Source organism: Lonchura striata, chromosome 3, assembly GCF_050655825.1.
Source record: "Lonchura striata isolate lonStrDom1 chromosome 3, ASM5065582v1, whole genome shotgun sequence".
Lineage (NCBI taxonomy): Eukaryota > Metazoa > Chordata > Aves > Passeriformes > Estrildidae > Lonchura > Lonchura striata.
The window spans coordinates 20,489,212-20,506,647 of record NC_140705.1 but is presented as its reverse complement, the minus strand read 5'-3'; the positions used below and the strand labels follow the sequence as shown (position 1 = coordinate 20,506,647).

The 17,436-nt window shown below is 36.5% G+C and overlaps 1 protein-coding gene across 10 annotated transcripts in view; it reads right to left on the bottom strand.

Moving 5' to 3' along the window:
- The window catches only part of DLGAP2 (DLG associated protein 2), a 450,420-nt gene that overhangs the window by 358,263 nt on the left and 74,721 nt on the right, over positions 1-17,436 (bottom strand). For 9 of the 10 annotated variants that reach the window (XM_031504438.3, XM_085574578.1, XM_021551143.3 and 6 more), the window contains one exon: positions 17,118-17,172. In XM_031504438.3, the coding sequence (XP_031360298.2) occupies positions 17,118-17,172 (55 nt within the window). Of the gene's footprint in view, positions 1-17,117; positions 17,173-17,436 lie in introns of those variants that run through there. The other variant, XM_077782392.2, reaches the window with a different exon arrangement.

Here is a 17,436-nt window from a genome sequence, read left to right as displayed (position 1 = left end):
GACCTCTTTTCACTGTCATCACAACATTTTGAGATCTGTCTTTCAACCAGTATCTAACCCATAGCTCTGCTATAATGATATTCTTAAAATCATCTGCATCAAGTCAGGAAGCTCGCAGCACTCTATATACATTTGGCTGAAATTAACTGAAATCTTGAAGAAAACTTCTGCATCCCTGCAAATGTTCAAGGCCAGGCTGGATGGAGCTTGGAATAACCTGGTCTAGTGGAAGGCATCCCTACCTTGACAGGAGATTTGGAACTACAGGACCTTTAAGGTCCCTTCCAACCCAAGCCATTCTGTGAAGCTATGACAAGACCTACTGTCATGTAAAGATGGGAAAAGCCATTACAGAGTCTAAACCTGCAATTCCTTACTAACTAAAAAGATTAGACAGAATTCAGGTTTTATATAAAATTAATCTAATTTCCTACTGGAGCAATGCTGATTGTTACTTTGAATACCAGTATTATACTGGCACACATAGAGGATTTTCACAGAATCATAGAATGCTTTGGGTTGGAAGGAGCCTTAAAGATCATCTAGCACCATCCCCCTGCCATGTGTAGGGAAGTTTGCTCAGCTGTCCTTGAATTATTCTAGTAGAAACAACAGACCAGAAAACTTTCCAAACAGTTTTTTTACACACTGGGATGTAAGTGACCTGAATCTATAAATAGTTCTAATGTTTTTTGTAGATATTGCTGTCATAGAAAAACTACTGACTTGCATAACACAAGGCCTTGCACCTGAAAGGTAGAATACAGAATAGAAATATTTATTGAACCCCCCTAGATTCTTCTATAATCAGTAGTGTAATTTTCCTCAACTATAATGGGCTTACTCCTCTGCTATAATTCCTCTACTATAATTTTTTTTTGTTGTTTCTAAGTTATCTAAAATCCTCCATTAAACTTTGTTCTGCCAATTTTCACCGTATTTTTCACTAATGTCTTTGAGCAAAGACACTTCTAAGTGCTTTGCTGTATCAAATCCTCATAAAGAAAGGAGTCAGACCTACAGAAGCATTCTTCTCTTTTGACAGAAAGCCCAGGTGCCAGTTCCATATCATTTTAATGTACACAGTGATATTTGTAAATAACCTTTGCTTTTTTTAGCCAACTTGAGATGATCTGCAGGAAAGACAAACTCATTGAACTCTAAAATATTATATTAATAGAGTTCCCAGAACCATTAGTGAACATCCCAGGCAGAAGATAAAGGTACTTTTGAATTGCAAACAAATACTCAGTCATAAAATAAAAGGAGAAAAAAAAAAAAAAAGCAACCTAACTAGCACACACAGCTTTTAAAAAATCATTGTAATATTACGAAATTTAAAGGAGAAAAATACCTAGATGGGAGGCAAGAAGCAGCCTTTGCTATGCTAGATGCATACAAGCCCTTTAATTCATTTGAATAAAATACTTGATGTTGGAAATCATAATTGCAGCAATATGTCTAACCACATTTCTTTATTTTGCATAACATAAGAAAACAGGCTCTTAACTCCTACAGATTTACTTCCCAATGTGTAATCTGAATGTGAGTATATTAAATGAAAAATACGTAAGGATTGAAAATAAGGATTGTCACTGGGATGGCAGTTGTTTCAAATCATGTGCCAAAATGAGATGCAGAAATGGTCAAGGGTCAGTGTTGCCAGTTAACTCATATTTTAGTATGATTTACTTATTGGCTGTTGAACTTTAAATATTATAAGTGCATCCCAAAGTCAATATCTATAGCATCAATGAAGCTATCCTGTTAATAATTTCAAGGCTAAAACTAATGAAAATAGGCTAAATGTTTTTCTTGACTTTCTGTGAAGATCACTTCTAAATTAACCAATAGAATGAATTAGGTACTACAGTTAAGATATACAGAAATGAGAATACTTTTTAAAGTGCTCATTTTACCACAGGCAGAGGGATGGGGGAAGGAAAGAATGGAGGACAAGAATATAGTTGAGAATTAAGAAATTATCATGCCTTAATTCCTGTTTAAATGGAAGACAATCCACAGCGGTATACATTGACTTCTTAAAACTGAGTTTTTAAATTATTACTTTCTTCTTATGCTTCCAGTTCACATAGATTAATCAGGATTATTTCATTGTGGCTACTAGGTTGGTCTATGTAATTTGCTTTATAACTAATATCAGAAATTGAGGAAAATGTTTATTTTTTTTAATTGAGTTTAAAAATAACTACAGGACAAACATTTTTGTTTTCTAGGAATAGTTACCACATTTTCTTATCTCTCTAAGAAGAAATTTCAATGCAGTTACGTTACACTTTAAGAAAAAAAAGAGTACAAAGCCAGATTCACTTTATCTACAAGAAGTTTAGAAAAAAAAATGGTTTAAGGGCCAAGAAACTATTTCAACATCTTTTCTTGGAACAGAGAAGGCTCAAATCAAGGTCACTAGTTCCCAGGTACATAAAACACTATTGTAAAAAGAGGTAAAAATTAAATATTCTCTATGTTCATGGTGTTAATAATATTAAGTTTAAAGTTGCAACATGGTATATTTGGTTTGAAATATTTTGCACCATATCAAATAGTAACACTAATCAAAGGCAGACCTACTTTGCTTCAGAAGATTGTAGAACTTGTCACAGGCTGCACAACCATCAGGAGTTACCTCCAGGAAGGCATGAATAGAACTTGCATTGGACAAGAAAAAGAGATTGTCGATAGTTCAAATCAGACCTTTCAGACCTAGAGGTCTTCTCTGATTATCTGAATGATTTAAAAAACTTGCAGCCATCATATCAAATAGATATAATTAGAAAAATGCAGTTTTATACTGGATTAAAGAATATGCCTTCAGGCAGAATTCTTCCATATATCACATTCTCCAAAAAATCAAAATCACTGTAAAATTATTTCATTAACCTACATGCAAAATTAGTTAGCAATTCCATAAGAAATTGTGTGTATAGGCAGATTGTGTCAAATGTTACTATCCATTAAGAAGACATTAAATGTAAAACATGCTTATGAAGAGACAGACACAGTACTCAACTGTACCAGATATTCTAAACTATGGACAGCCCATACCACCGTCTAAGAATTTAGAGTAATATCAATTCAGAATACCTGGAAAGGAAAAATGTTGCTGAAAAGCAGATCCCTGGCAACAGCAATCAATTCTGTTAGAGAAGACATGCTATTTGTGGGAGTCTGGGAACTCAGTCTAAAGAGCAACAACACTGTGCTGTGACTGCCCTGCCTTCACTTTGGATGACCACAGTGCAGGTAGAAAAGACAGTGAAGTTAAAAGAATGGAATGAAAATCCCATCTAACTTTATAATCTCTCCAGAAAAAAAAAATATATAAAGAACCTCAAATCAATATACAACAGCAACAACAACAGAAAAGGGGACCCATATCTTCATTTCTGCTGAAAAATTTGCTCATTCTTGGCACTTTCATACCATCCTATCCACATGGCTTGAGACAAATATGCACATATGCCCAATACCAGGAGGAAGAAGGGGGGAATGAAAAACCAAAATACTTTAACTGCAAGCTAAACCTCCTAGGTTCTCCTAGAATGCTCAGTGTTAAGACAACATCAGATTTCTTGAGTGAGTAAAGAAATATTTATGATGCGGTATTTATACCTTAGTCAAAAGCTCCAACAGGAAGGCAACAAAAATGAAGTTAAATAACGACACAGTTTTGTAGGAAGCCATATGTCTTCTATAATGCCAAACAAAGATGCCAGTAACAGTTAAAGAAGCTCTGAATTTTGCAGCCAAGAATTACACAACATCAAAAAGCTAAGAAACTGCTATCTACATTAATAAAGAGGAAATATAGTGAATAGCAACCTGTTTCTTATATGATTTTTAAAAAAAGACAGAAAAAATTCCAATGGGCTACAAAGAAGAAAATTAAAATATTGAATAAATGCAGCAAAACTAGAGAGACAATAACAAAAAATCCTACAGGGAACTGTAAAACATTAGGCATGAGAATCAGCAAAATAGCCAATGAAATGATAAAGATGTCAAATTTTTTTAAAAGGATTAAAATAACTACCAACAATGAAGATTTGAGTTATTGGCTATGCTGAGTTATGAAAAGTCCTAGGGAAAAGGAAAACACAGAACATCAGTGAATATGTCTGTGATCTGTGATGCATTGAATTACAACTCAGAAAAATCAAAATGATGAAGTGGCATAGGATGTCTTCTACAATGGAGTTTCAAAAGAAGAAAGATGACCACAGCGTCCTCATGTAAAATACTGGAGTAAAGAAGCCAGAGACCAGCTCTAGCAGAAAACAGTGAATGCAGCCCAGCAACTATCACTTGCAGTGTTTTCCAAGAGAGAAATATCTTCATGCCTACAAGGATGACATTTTGAAGACCTCGATCTTAAGGCCATAATCTGCCTTCCAATCTGAAGGTAAATCTCATAAAAATTGAAAGGAAAAGCAATCAAATCTATCTAAGAATTTACCCCTTCTTGAATTTTAATTCAAATAACAAGTATAAGCAAAATCAACAAAACATAGATTAATCAAATGGCTTGGGTTGAAAGGGATCTTTAAAAATCTTCTAGTCCAAACCCTGCTGCCATGGGCAGGAACATCTTTCAACTACTTTCATCTAGTTGTACTTTTGTCTTGTACAGCTAGATCAAGTTGTACAGAACCCTACCTAGCCTAATTTTGAACACTTCCAGTGATAGGTCATCCGCCACTCCTTCCACTTTCATTGTAAACAAATTCTTCCTTATGTCCAGTCCAAAACTACCCTCTTTCAGTTTAAAACCAATGCCCAATGCTCTCCACCTTGGTAAAAAGTGTTTCTCTGACTTTCCATAAGCCCCTTTTTATTGAATGATAGAATGATGTATGGTGCAATCTATCTCTTTTCAAGTGAACACTAGAAATGCAAAGACAGTCATAATGAAGACTGTCCTCATAAAAAAAAAAGAAAGGCAAAATAAAATACTATTAGTCTTTCAAAAAATCTCTGTCTAGGCAGGCTGATGTGCCTTCATTTGCTTCTTGAGTTAATAGTTATGAAAAAGCATGGGAGGCTCCCTCACGGAGCCAGTCTCACTGAAACAGCAAAAAGTACCTCAAGGGCCCCTGTCAAACCTGATGCCCTGCTGAAGAGGCTTTCTTTAGGATGACACCATGACATTTGTGTTTGAACACAAAGAAGTAGATACCTCAAGCACCACCCAACAGCCTACTTCTTACTGAACATCAAAGTAATTCTGTCTTTCAGGAGCACCTGAATTCATCACCACTGTATCCAAAAAACAAGATAGACTATCTCAGTCCCTGTCACAGTAATGATATTCATAACACTGCTAAAGAATCTGAAAAGAAAAAATTTAAAATTGGGGTTTTATTGTCTACCATTACCACAAGTACATCAAGGCTTTGAGTGATGATTTGTGTTTCTCTAAATCAATAGCTTTCCTTATTAGCACACCATTCTCATCAGTTTCTTTAAAGCTTTTTTAGAAGGCTGCCATTAAGTGACTGCCATTAAATAAAGTTATCAACTGATTTATTAGATATTTAACATAGCAGATCTTCAATGAAACAAGCATCATAAGCTTTTCATGGAAAATAAAAAGTATTTTGCTTATGCTATGGCAGCTCTTTAAAATGTTAATGTGTATTTAACATTACAAACTGGAGCAAAGGTGACTCCCTCAGTGCCACCCTGCAGCCAGGGGAAGAGTTCAATGTAAATTCCAATCTCTTCAGCACATGAAAACCAAGCAGGCTTCTCCATTCCTAACCTTGGCTATTTGAGCTTTGACTTTTCACTTCCCATAAACCACTGAGGAAGTATAGCATAGGCATAGCATTTATTGACTCATTTTATTTAGTTTTAATCTTTGAAAACCTCCTTACCCTTTTCAGCATGGTTAGTCACCCTGAAACTGTTATCAGAGAAGGAGGGTTCTAAAACAGAAGGCAAGATCAGCAATCAAGCAGGGATTTTATTGTATGGTCAGTGAGTATGAAGTTTGCCTCCTCAACTCAAGGTCCCTGGGTTGGCATGTGCCTTCAAGACACACAGTCCTCAGCACTGCCTGCTTCTGCCTGCAGCCTGCCAGTCCTCCCAGAGCAGAGGGACAAGGTCAGTCTCCTCACTGAATAGTTGTGTTTGGCATTCTAGAATGTACAGACAACATTCTGCTGAGTAAAATGCTGAAGTAAAATACTTCAAGACTGCAATTGGGCATGGCTCGGGAAGATGACACTCAACTTTGTGAGGTGTAACTTGTTCCAGAAAAGCCTAATTCTAATTCTTTGACAGCAGGCCACCTGCTGACCTTTCCCCAAAAGACCATGCCACAGAAGCTTGTTCTAAAGAACCAAAGGCAAAAGAAGTTTTTGATTTCTGCATTAGCTAGCAACAAGTGTACTTCTACACTTTTAGATTTTCCTATTTCTGAAGCACTTCTTATAAGCACTCACTACTCTCCTCTGAGCTAAGCAAATATTAGCAGCGGCAACCTCTGCTACATACCAACTCACCACTGTGTTAGGAAAATGATTTAAGAGCAAGTAAAACCCTCAAAGCTAGAAGATAAGTCTTCAGTGCAAATTAAATAGATACTTTACTGTTTGAATGGTTAAATGAACAATACCTGTCACCAGACAAATTTGGACAGATATTAGCAAAACGAATGTCCTGCTAAAGGGGAGGCTTATGATACAGTGCATTTGTTTACTGTGGCTTATCAGTATTACAGTTTCCATAGAAACAGGAGAGAGAAAATTTTAGCACTGGGCAACAAATTGTAATGATCTTTGGTAAAGAATCATTATAGATATTTAGTGCAAATACAATACATGAGAAAGATTTACATTCAAGTATACGAAGCATTGATTACTAGTCCTAATGGACAGATGCTCATGGCTGTAGATGATTTGCAAGTCTTTATTGTAATGAAAGAAAGGACAGATCTCATAATACATGGTATTAACAGTTCATGCCATGCTGACCCTTCCTTTTCAGATTTTCAGTCCTGTGTTGCTTCCTCCAACTGCCCTCCAAATTAGAAGGGGAGCAAAAAGTATTGAAGCATTTTCAATATATACATGCCTTTCCCTGAAGCTTATCTTATCCCTTACATTTATAATCACCTGCAGCTTAACCATGATGTAATTTCTTATGCCTTGTGGGCTGATTTTTGTGAGTCACATTTTCCAAATATATTTTTGAAGGTGGTTCATGAATTAAACTTCTGTCATCTGAAGCCTCCAGCATTGTTCTGCCCATGTTCAGTGTGATGGAGGTTCATGGCTCACAAGTGTTAGTGGTAGAGTACAGAGGATCAGTCCTTGGTTTATAAAGGACATTAAAGAAGCCATTACATAATGTAAGAAAAACTAAAAATGCTTTCATGGCTTTTTGTCATCCCATCGCTATTCTTTGGTAAGTTTAGGTTTCCTATATATACCACTGAAAATCTGCAGATGATTCATCCCCAGGATTTGCTGTCAAATGAGAACAGTTGTGAGTTATGCTTCTCATAGTTTCTCTGATACTGTACTGTCTGACCTCACTTCTTCCCTGATTTTAAGCTGTATCCAGATAAGACCTGGGGAATTCTGGGACAGCAGCTTCGGCCAGCAACATGTTCAAACTCTCTCACTTAAGCATTTAACTACCGAAGTCCAGCAAACCAACATATTTTTTATAAAATTAATACTACCTACAAGTGACAATGTGCATCTAACCTTGTATAATGACTTTCACAAATATACTGAAATATCAGCCTCTTGCATGGTGAAACTTCTTCAATTTCTTTGATCCTTCCCTGCCTCAATGATCTTTCTGTCAAGAAGGATAAGTTAATGTGTCCATTTTTGCTGTTCCCAAGCTCTTCCCCTGCTTTTCCCTCCCTAACAGTGTTGCTCCTCTTGGCTGGCAGACTGGGAGAGATTCTGTGGAGGTACAGCAGGTGTCTTAACCAATGCAAAGTCATACTGAGACAACTGAACCACATGCATGGAAACGTTTGCTACCATTTAATCTCAAGTGCAGAGGGTACAGCACTGCCTCTGGTAATATACTTCTACAATAAGCACCACTAATGGCTTTGGGGAACATATGCATTATTGATGCAGAAATGTTTGCTATTTCCCATTGTGACAGAAAGGAGACAAGTGGTTAAATTGCTTCCTGTTGTGCATGACTGTAGACATTAGCCGCTGTTATTTATAGCTCCTATAGTATCCCAAAAGGCAGGAGAACCACGTCATACAGCATTACTACAAATAAAATCATTCTAGCAAAGTAAACCATCTTAAACATAGAGAATATCACTGTAGAATGGAAAGCATGAACAGCTCAGATCTTTTGATAACAAAATGTATGTGTTAGTACTCCCACCCAATCAGCCAATACAAGATGACTTAGGAAGGACAGGAAAAACTGTATATTAATAAATTCAGCTGAAAGAAGAAAGATACATCTGGAAAAAGTCTTCACCAGTGTCGCTATAGGACACGTGAAAGCACGAAGCGAGCCACCTGCTATTTGCAAGGTAAAGAAGAAAGTTTATTATCTGACTCCATCTTTTATACTTTTCCAAAGGTGACATTGGATTGGAGAGTGAATGGGCCACCTCTCCAAAGACATTGGATAAACTACTAGTACATCAAGTTTTCTTCACCCTCATAAAAGAATGTAAACAATATGTTGTTTACAGAAATTGTGTGGGAAAGTTCTCTAAAAGAATGTAAACTCAGAAGGCTTTAGAAAGTCTTAAGAATCAGGGTGACACACCAGTACATCAGTGGAAGGGTGTAATGTCCTTTTCTGGAAAATGCACAACTAGAATGAAAGAAAGCTCTGATGGTTTTAAACATGGAGATGCTTGAATGCTACGTCTTTTTTAAACTGTTATTCTGTCCTAGGGAGTTAAATACTAGTCCAAAACATGAGGCAGACTATTCCAAATTAACAAGCACGCCTTAGAGCAGGCAAAGATTTTTCAGGCATCTTATGAAAATAAAAGTTATCTAACCCTGTGGACATCTTAGATACAGAATCCAATTCCCCCTCTTCTAGTAAAAAGGGGTGGGAGGAGTGGGAAGCGGGTGAAGAAGGACAAAATAAAACAAAGAAGAGTTTCATAAAAAAGATTTCTTTTAAGAAATTAGCAATGTGATTTCTAGTCCTTATTTTTCCAACTTACATTCTTTTTCCAAAAAAACCTTCATGATAAATTCCATTATTCCCACAAACATGAAAAAATGTTTTGCTCTTCAAAACTTTGAAGAATTTCCACCAAATTGAAGGATTGTGATACAAATGATGTAACTCTGGAATAAAAGACTGGTAGTCACTTCCAATGCTGTTTTGATTGCTTACTCCTCTAAAGACAGGGTGCCTTCAAAGCTCAAGAACAGATATCTTTTTGAGATATCAATCAACTTACACAGTTAAAATGCAAATTAAGAAAAAAAGGAATATAATTAAAATGTTTTTAAAATTGTACCAAACAAAGCATATCTATTACTTCTATACTTTAGAATGCACAACTGACTTACATATTTAATGTATACCAGCCAAGAGGTCTAGTCTTGCTTCAGAGGTGCCTCAATGTGGCTGGAGAGGCAGGACGCTACTGAAGCAAGGAACACATACCTTTTAAAGCTCTCAGGGATGCCTGCACAAAAGAAAGGAAATAGTTTTTTTGGCCTACAGTCAAATTTCTCTAAGGGTAATGAAATATCAATGTGGTCTACTGAACCCATGTAAAACTAATTAATTTGAGAGTCCTTCAGCATTATAGCTATATTCCTCTGAGAGCTCTAAGAATTCCCTGTGCTCCTCACCATTAACTTATAGTTGTTCTAGAAAAACATAATAACATTTTTCCTTATTCACTGTATGAGTAGAAATTGTCGTATTTTTATTTCTCTGCTCAATTACACACTCTTTACCTCTACCCACACACTGCACTGTGTTGGCCAAGACATACCTTTTGGCAGTGAACTTCAAAACCACATTCCTCCACAAGAGTGCCTGTGTACAGCACACACGCACACTCAGAGCCCCTCAGTCCACGTGATTTGCATAGTGCCTGGGCAACCATTTCACAAATAGATGTAAGCACAAAAAAAAATCAAACCCCAAACTGTGGCATATAGAAATCAGTCATTCTACATACAGCTTTCATTTATCAATACCTACTTACATTATTAACATGGCCAGTTATCAGAGCTGTCTGCTATTTCTGCATCTGGGGATGCACAGTTCTCTCTTCCTTCAGCAGCTGAGCTGTACACATTGGACTGCTTTACAAAACATTTCAGAAGTGAAGATCAAGTAAGCTTTCTTGAAAGGGATGCTGTTTTCTGGAGAGAATTTCCTTCCTACACACTTTTAGCCACCAGGACTCTTGAGACGTTAGGCAAAGACTACAAACACTCATGTCCACATCTGCCTCTAGAATTAAGCCTTACCAAGTCAGAATTCGTTCTTCAGTCTCTGTTTTCCCCACACATATGAGGGTGAGACTGTTGGGAAAATGCTATTTTACAGCTAACAATTTACACTCAGTCCTGAGATCACAGGGGTTAGACAACACTTGGCCTTCAGGGGAGTGTATTTTATCAATCTTGAAACATTTAACATCTAAACATCAGTGAAGTATTTTGTTCAGTGTTTTGGTTTTCAGACTACATAATTTTGGGTGAAACAAAACTGTGACTTCTCATAACAGTAATAAGAGTAGAAAAACATCTCCCTGGATGAGCTAGTGGTAGTAGGGGACCTACAACTCCAAAAAGGTCTTTGCACTATACTTGCAACCAACTAGGACACCATGCAAAGACTGAAGCACCAGGATTGTGTACCCTGACCTTTCTTTTTACACTACAAGCATAACGGCACAGATATCTGTGCCAGCTGAAACCTTAAAACATTTTTTTTGCTCACACATACCAAGAGTCTTCTAGCCTGTCCAATTATTTTAAGTGGACTAATATACGTTGATTAGTTTTACAGCTGCTTTCATACTGAAGTCTGAGGTCTTATTGATCTTGAGATAAAAAACGTGGCGCCTTTGAAGTACGAGTTTAGCCCAACCTGCCTATATTTTTGCTCTCATGGAGACCAGATTTTAGTGGATCAAGATGAATAGTCCTATATATATACAGATCCAATAAAACAAGGCAGTCTTCTGGCTAGTTTGAGATAAAAAGTGTATAGTTCCTTATTCTAGTCTAAAATGGCCACTGGGTATTGTCACACATCGTTTAATCAGTTTATTCTTTCCCAGTCCAGTTCTTCCTTCTTCATCCTTTTCTGGTGATCTCCAACACTTCTACAGAATCATGGTAACAGGTATTGCTTGTAACAGCTCTGATAATGAGTCTAATTTATTTTTGCATTTGCAGAAGCTGGCATCCTATGCCTATCCAACTAAAAGCAAAACAACCTTGACACCAGGGTAAGAGAACTTCTGGATTAACTAGAAGATTAAGAAAGTACGTATTCTTCCTTTATTTTCTGCCCTCTAATTTCCATTTCCATGGAAACTGGCTGGAAAGTACCAGCAGGCAGCCTGCAGCTGAACATCTGAATGAGAATGCTCATGTTTAACTCAGCAAGGAGACAGCAGGTGAAATCTGCAGGAACTGTCTAAAATCTATAACTACATCTCGAAAGCAAAAGGACAACTTCAGTTTCATCAACGAACTTCTAAAGAGGATGATATATCACCCCAATGAATATTCTTATGTGGCAGCAGTTGATAATCTGACTTCCTCTTTGATTAAAGAGGATATGATAGGAAAAAAATTATTTGCCACAATGGCACAAGGCAAAAATTAATCACAATTAATTTAATACTTCAAAATGTTCAGACAGAATATGCTAGTGAATATGGTAAAGATATTTTTGTAACAGGACTTTGGCTTCTGAACACTATGCTGTAACTCCTTCTGTGAAATCAAACTGGCTGCTGTACAGTTCATACATACACATTGTCAGCCCAGTCATCTGGAAGGCTCTTCTTACAGATATCCATTGCATTTCAATAAATATATATATACAGACAAACACACACATATATATATAAATTAACTAGCAGGCAGCAACATATTTGTTAGTTATAAAATACATTGGTTTTGAGCACTAATTCACACTACTTGTATTTTAAAATCAAATAACGTAACACAGTTGTAGTTAAAGGAACAAAAATAAACTATGTTAACTTCTTTATCCAATTTAGTAAATTTTAGTGCAGGAATTCTATTTAATACCACCTTGGATTTTTCTCCAGTTCAATATTTGCTCTTCAAGCAACAGGAAGAAAAGCAAACAAGCAAAGGATGAAACATTACTGTCTTGGGCTGCGCTTTACCCAGTGAAGAGATTGGTTATTATTAAATTCCTGCTTTTGTATATAAAGCAATTACCATTCTCTCAAGAAGATATTACTCATTCTTTGCAGAAAGCAGAACATTGGTTTCACTTTTTTCGGTGCAATTTTAGGCAATGCAGTGGACAAAAGAGGATGATTATAATGAAGGATTTAACATCTTGCGCAAGTTCAATATCAGCACACAAGAGCTGACCTGAAAATGGGTTATGAAGAAACTTGAGACAGCATCAATCTTTTTTCCTTTTTTTTTTTTTCCTAAGAGTGTTGCTCAAAGTTTAAGAGAGCTATTTATCAGAATCAAGTCAGCAAGATAGCTGCAGATGCTCTTTATTGTACCTATGTTCTCCTTCAGGATGAGAGGGGAAATTCAAGATTAAAGCATCAAAGAATGAATCAGCCCAAGAAGCTGCTAGTGACTATTGATTCATTCCTTCCCTTGGGATCTTCAGTGGAAAAAATGAGCCCAAATTTGCAGTCCACCACATACCAAACTCACAGCTAAAATGGAAAAGAATATTATAGAGTCTGTTTGTGCAATTTCCTCACATGATAGAAAACTAATACTTGTGTATCAAGAGCACAACAGAGACAGACCAAGCACACAGCTATCAGCATCTCTGCAGTGCAAGAATGTCCATTTAACAGCTGCAGCAATGTAAAAATCACAGAGTACCTTTTGTTAAGGAGTTCTACTATGTTTTACTTCACCAAATGTATTTGTGCACACCTTGAGGATCACTTATTGTGCTAAATCATGATAGAGGAATGCCTAGGATAAAAATCAAACTCCAAGTAATTCACTCTTCTGCTCTAAGATTGCTTAAACACAAATATACAAAAGCATAAGCTTTCGGATATATTTCTTTTTATTTGAATGAAATTTTATACAGCTGAACAACCCACATGTACTGCCTGAAGAGTTCTATTTCAAGCAAGACTGGAAATAAAAATAAATTTTGAAAATACATACATTTAAATAAAAAGTAACCCACAACAGGGTACAATGACTTCTCTGTTTCAAATTGGCATTTCTACCCCTCAATTTTTTGTTTAGGAATGCTGAACCATATTGCATTTAATGGATATCTTCATTTTAAGGGTAGAAACCAAGGGCACTGCTCATACTGCATGAACAGCTCTCTTATCCATTTACCATATCCAAGTACTTTAAAAGGGAGGGAGGAAGGACAGCCTTAGCATCTGCCTAAGGCTTACTGAAGTAATTTTCCAGTAATGGAAAGGACTTCTGAATTGGCTGAAGACTGCCCATTAACAGGGGATGGATCATTGGTGGGAAATATTTATAAAGGGAATATGAACTGACTGCCGTGTACACAAGGGTGGTGGATGTCCATCAAAAGGGGTGGGTTATTTCTCCCAGCTGGAGCTGGAGGGCTATAATTCAAGAAAATAAGGAAACTGCTCCCCACCAGGTCATGAGTACGTTCACACTGTTTCCCCTTATGATCTTGTTATACTAACACACGTACAGAGCATGTAGCTGCTTTTCTTCCAATTAACTTTATAACTGCTAATGCATCCCAGTTGTTGCTGTCTGGTTAGGAGATGGAAAGAAACTGAGCAGAGCCATCAATACAGTTATTACAGTATGGTTATGGCATATAAGATGGAATTGTAGAATAAAGGTGTCTGGTCTGAGATCTTCTGCTTCTTGAGTAATAGAATATGTGACAAAGTTTCGGGATACCAGCTAACACAATAACAAGTACACATTGTGCCAGTGCATGCTATATGAACTTTTAATTAAGCAATGAAAATATCATTAATGGAAAACCACAAATAAATTATCACTTAGGAATTGAAACATCACTGTCTGTTAGCAAAATTTAATGCAATCAACTACTAGATGTACTCAGTGACTTATTTAGAGAATTTGATTTTATAAAGTCTTTACCTGTTTGAAAATTAATCATTCTTTAACCTTTGAAACACCTAATCTCATTAAATAGGTATCTGCTTCCAAAACTGCACTGCTATGGGATTGCTGAATTATATTTTTATGCTCCCTTTTGAAAGTCTTTGCAGGATATATTTTTATAGCTAAATTATAAACACTGAGAACAACAGTTCATGGTAGAAGTACTAGCACACCATCAACACTGGAAGGAGATCTCTGCTCCCATGTACCCATCTTTCCATGTATAGCTCTCTTCTCCAGTTTACAAATACAGAATACCAATACAGACAAAGCGTGGCCACTTCAAACTCCTACACAGCATAGGAAGGGACAGTGAGATGTGCAGTTTTCTAAAGTACAGTCAATCAGGGACGTGTTACATCTCAGGCTAATTCCATTTAGTCCCAAAGAATCAAACTCGGGTCTGAAGGGCAGCCAGACAAAGGGATGGCCTGGCAGCACTGGTGCCATCATTCCCAAGGGCTCGTTTCTTTCCCTGAGGTGCAGCCCCATGTTGACAGTGGGGAAGAGTCTGGTCAGGGGGGCACTCTTGAATGAGGACCCAAGAACACCAAGCTGCCTTCATTTGAACTGTTGAATGGCTATAACTGAAGAAACTGCTACTGCCTCTCTCCCTTTCACTGATCCTACTCCCTACAGCATCTTGTTTTTCCCTAATGGTTTTGTCACCTCATTATATGGTTCTTCCCCACTCTCTTCTCCCATCCCTCCACCTAGTTTGTTTCTCCTTGTCCTTCTTATTTATTAGGAACAACACCCAAGCTCAGTTCCTCCAAATGTCAACAGGTGAACACAGACTTACAGCTCACAATCAAGTAATTTTTCTGGGCTCATTTACTGAGAGTGGGACTGGACAAGATTAAGTAGGATGTATACATTTGAATGCAAATAGCATATTCCACATTTACACAAATTTATTGAATTTCTTTTTTTTTAGTTTTGACTAGTTGATTTAGACTTAAAGTCTGACAAGACAAAGGTTCATTTATCTCTAACAGATGCAATTAATCAAAGTTTAATTCAGTCATTCTTTTAATCCAGACAGGAGGTAAAAAATTCCCCATGTTGTATCTGAACTCTCCTTCTCTCTGCAAAGTGTTTAAACACTGTAAATGGGGGAAGTAGAGGAAATGGAACACTGATTTCATTAACTTTACATCTTCTGGCAACTCCCCACTATATAGTAGGTAAGCATAAAAATAATACTGTAGCAGTGATACAGATGCAACATGACTTACAGATATATTCACATGTAAGTGTGCTTGAGTTGTACAGCAATTAATATACCAAAACCTCACAGATTTCCTCTTCAAAGAGCTTAGTTCAAAATTTCACATTAGCAAGCTCATCCTTTCTTTCTTATGTCCAAATGAAGGTACTATTCCAGGTGACTGAGATTTTAGATAAGTGGTTTTCTTGATATTGGTTGTAAAGACTCATTATACCTCTCCAGAAAAATGGTCAGTCTTAGTGCCCAGCTCCAGGCCATCACTTCATGTAACTCTAGCTTTGATATCTACATGATACACTTTATGTAAGTTAAGAAGAGTTTTGTTGTCAATAGAATCTGGATCAAATTCCTATATTACAAATAAAAGGAAAAAATAATTGGCGCAGGATTGCAGCAAAGGAGCACACAGACTGGGCTGAGGTCATTACACCAAGCCCAGTTTCCAGGAGTTCTTGAAATTGTTATAAAGGCCAAAGTCTGTCTGTAATTTGTTCACTAATTATAAAATTCCTAATTTGTGCTGGAACTGGTGTGTTATGAACTACCTTACTAGAGTTCTTTTATCACGTTCACAGTCTAAAATGGAAATCAGATTTTAAACTTCATTTGAACATTGGCAGGTAACCACAAATCCCAATACAGTTCAATGCTGTTGTCAAGTTCTCTCTGTAATCACCTTTAGTACAAACTGTGCCTGAAATACAGGTAATAACAAGCCAAGGAGCAAACTGGTTTATTTTAATGGTACCTACTGGGAAAGGGATATGCATATTTAAGAGATGCCAGCAATCATGTATATTCTATTATGAAGATATAGGGAAAAAAAAGCTGTATTTTTCTTCCTACTTCTCTAAAATTAGTCTGTCAAATCATATCCAGAGTTGCATATGCCGTCATTTTCACTCAATTTATAGTATTTTTTAAAGGATTTTAAAACTTATTTTAAAAGAAATTGCTTTTTCCTGTAATAAAAGAATGTAAAATTAAATCATGGCTTTCTTCTCTTCCAATATTGTTCTCATCAACTTATTTGTTCTTTCACAAACACATTACTCTAAATTTCTTCTGCACAACAGTAAGATATTATTAGAGATACTGCTTCTGACTACTCATTTAGTGTACTCCTCTACTCTGAAAAATAAGGATATGGCAAGCATTTATCTGCAGTCAGAGCTACAGGCAACTTAATGCTTAGCACTTTTGTGAATCAACAGGACCAGACTGCAGACTCCAGTATTAAACCCCTTTTTTCTTGAAAAAGTAGTAACTTTATAATTAAAAACATATAAATGCTTCAGACGTTTATGCAAATAACTTTATAAGCGAGACCTGAGAGCAACCTCTACAACGGTGCCACCTCAAGAATGTTAACAGAATACATAAAATCTTCTAATGAAAGCAGGTAATTTAAACAAAACATTCAAGTTAACCCTCCCTATAAGATAATTTCAATTACTATAAATAGAAAACAAGGCCTCTCTATATAATCCAATTTGTGTTTTTGTCTTCAAATCATATTACAATATTAACTCATTAAGAAAAAAGTTTACCTGTGTTCCTGTCAGGTAAAATACAGCAATGCTTCTGCAGTATGCCCGGCAGAACCTGTGGCAATAAAGAAGCAGGTGTTAACTGGATATATTTATTTTAACATCATATGAAGAAAAGCCAGAGATTGCTGGAATGATGCATTTGATCAAGCTTTGTGCTCTCAAAACAGAATCCAAATTAACTATCATGTATTGTAAAGGTGAATTCTGTTCATCAGGAACTGCAAACAGAGATGAATCTTGCAAAATTAGTTGCTTACTACCTGCCTGTAAAGTTAGTTTCACATTCTCTCATTGATTATAATATCGAAAGTTGATT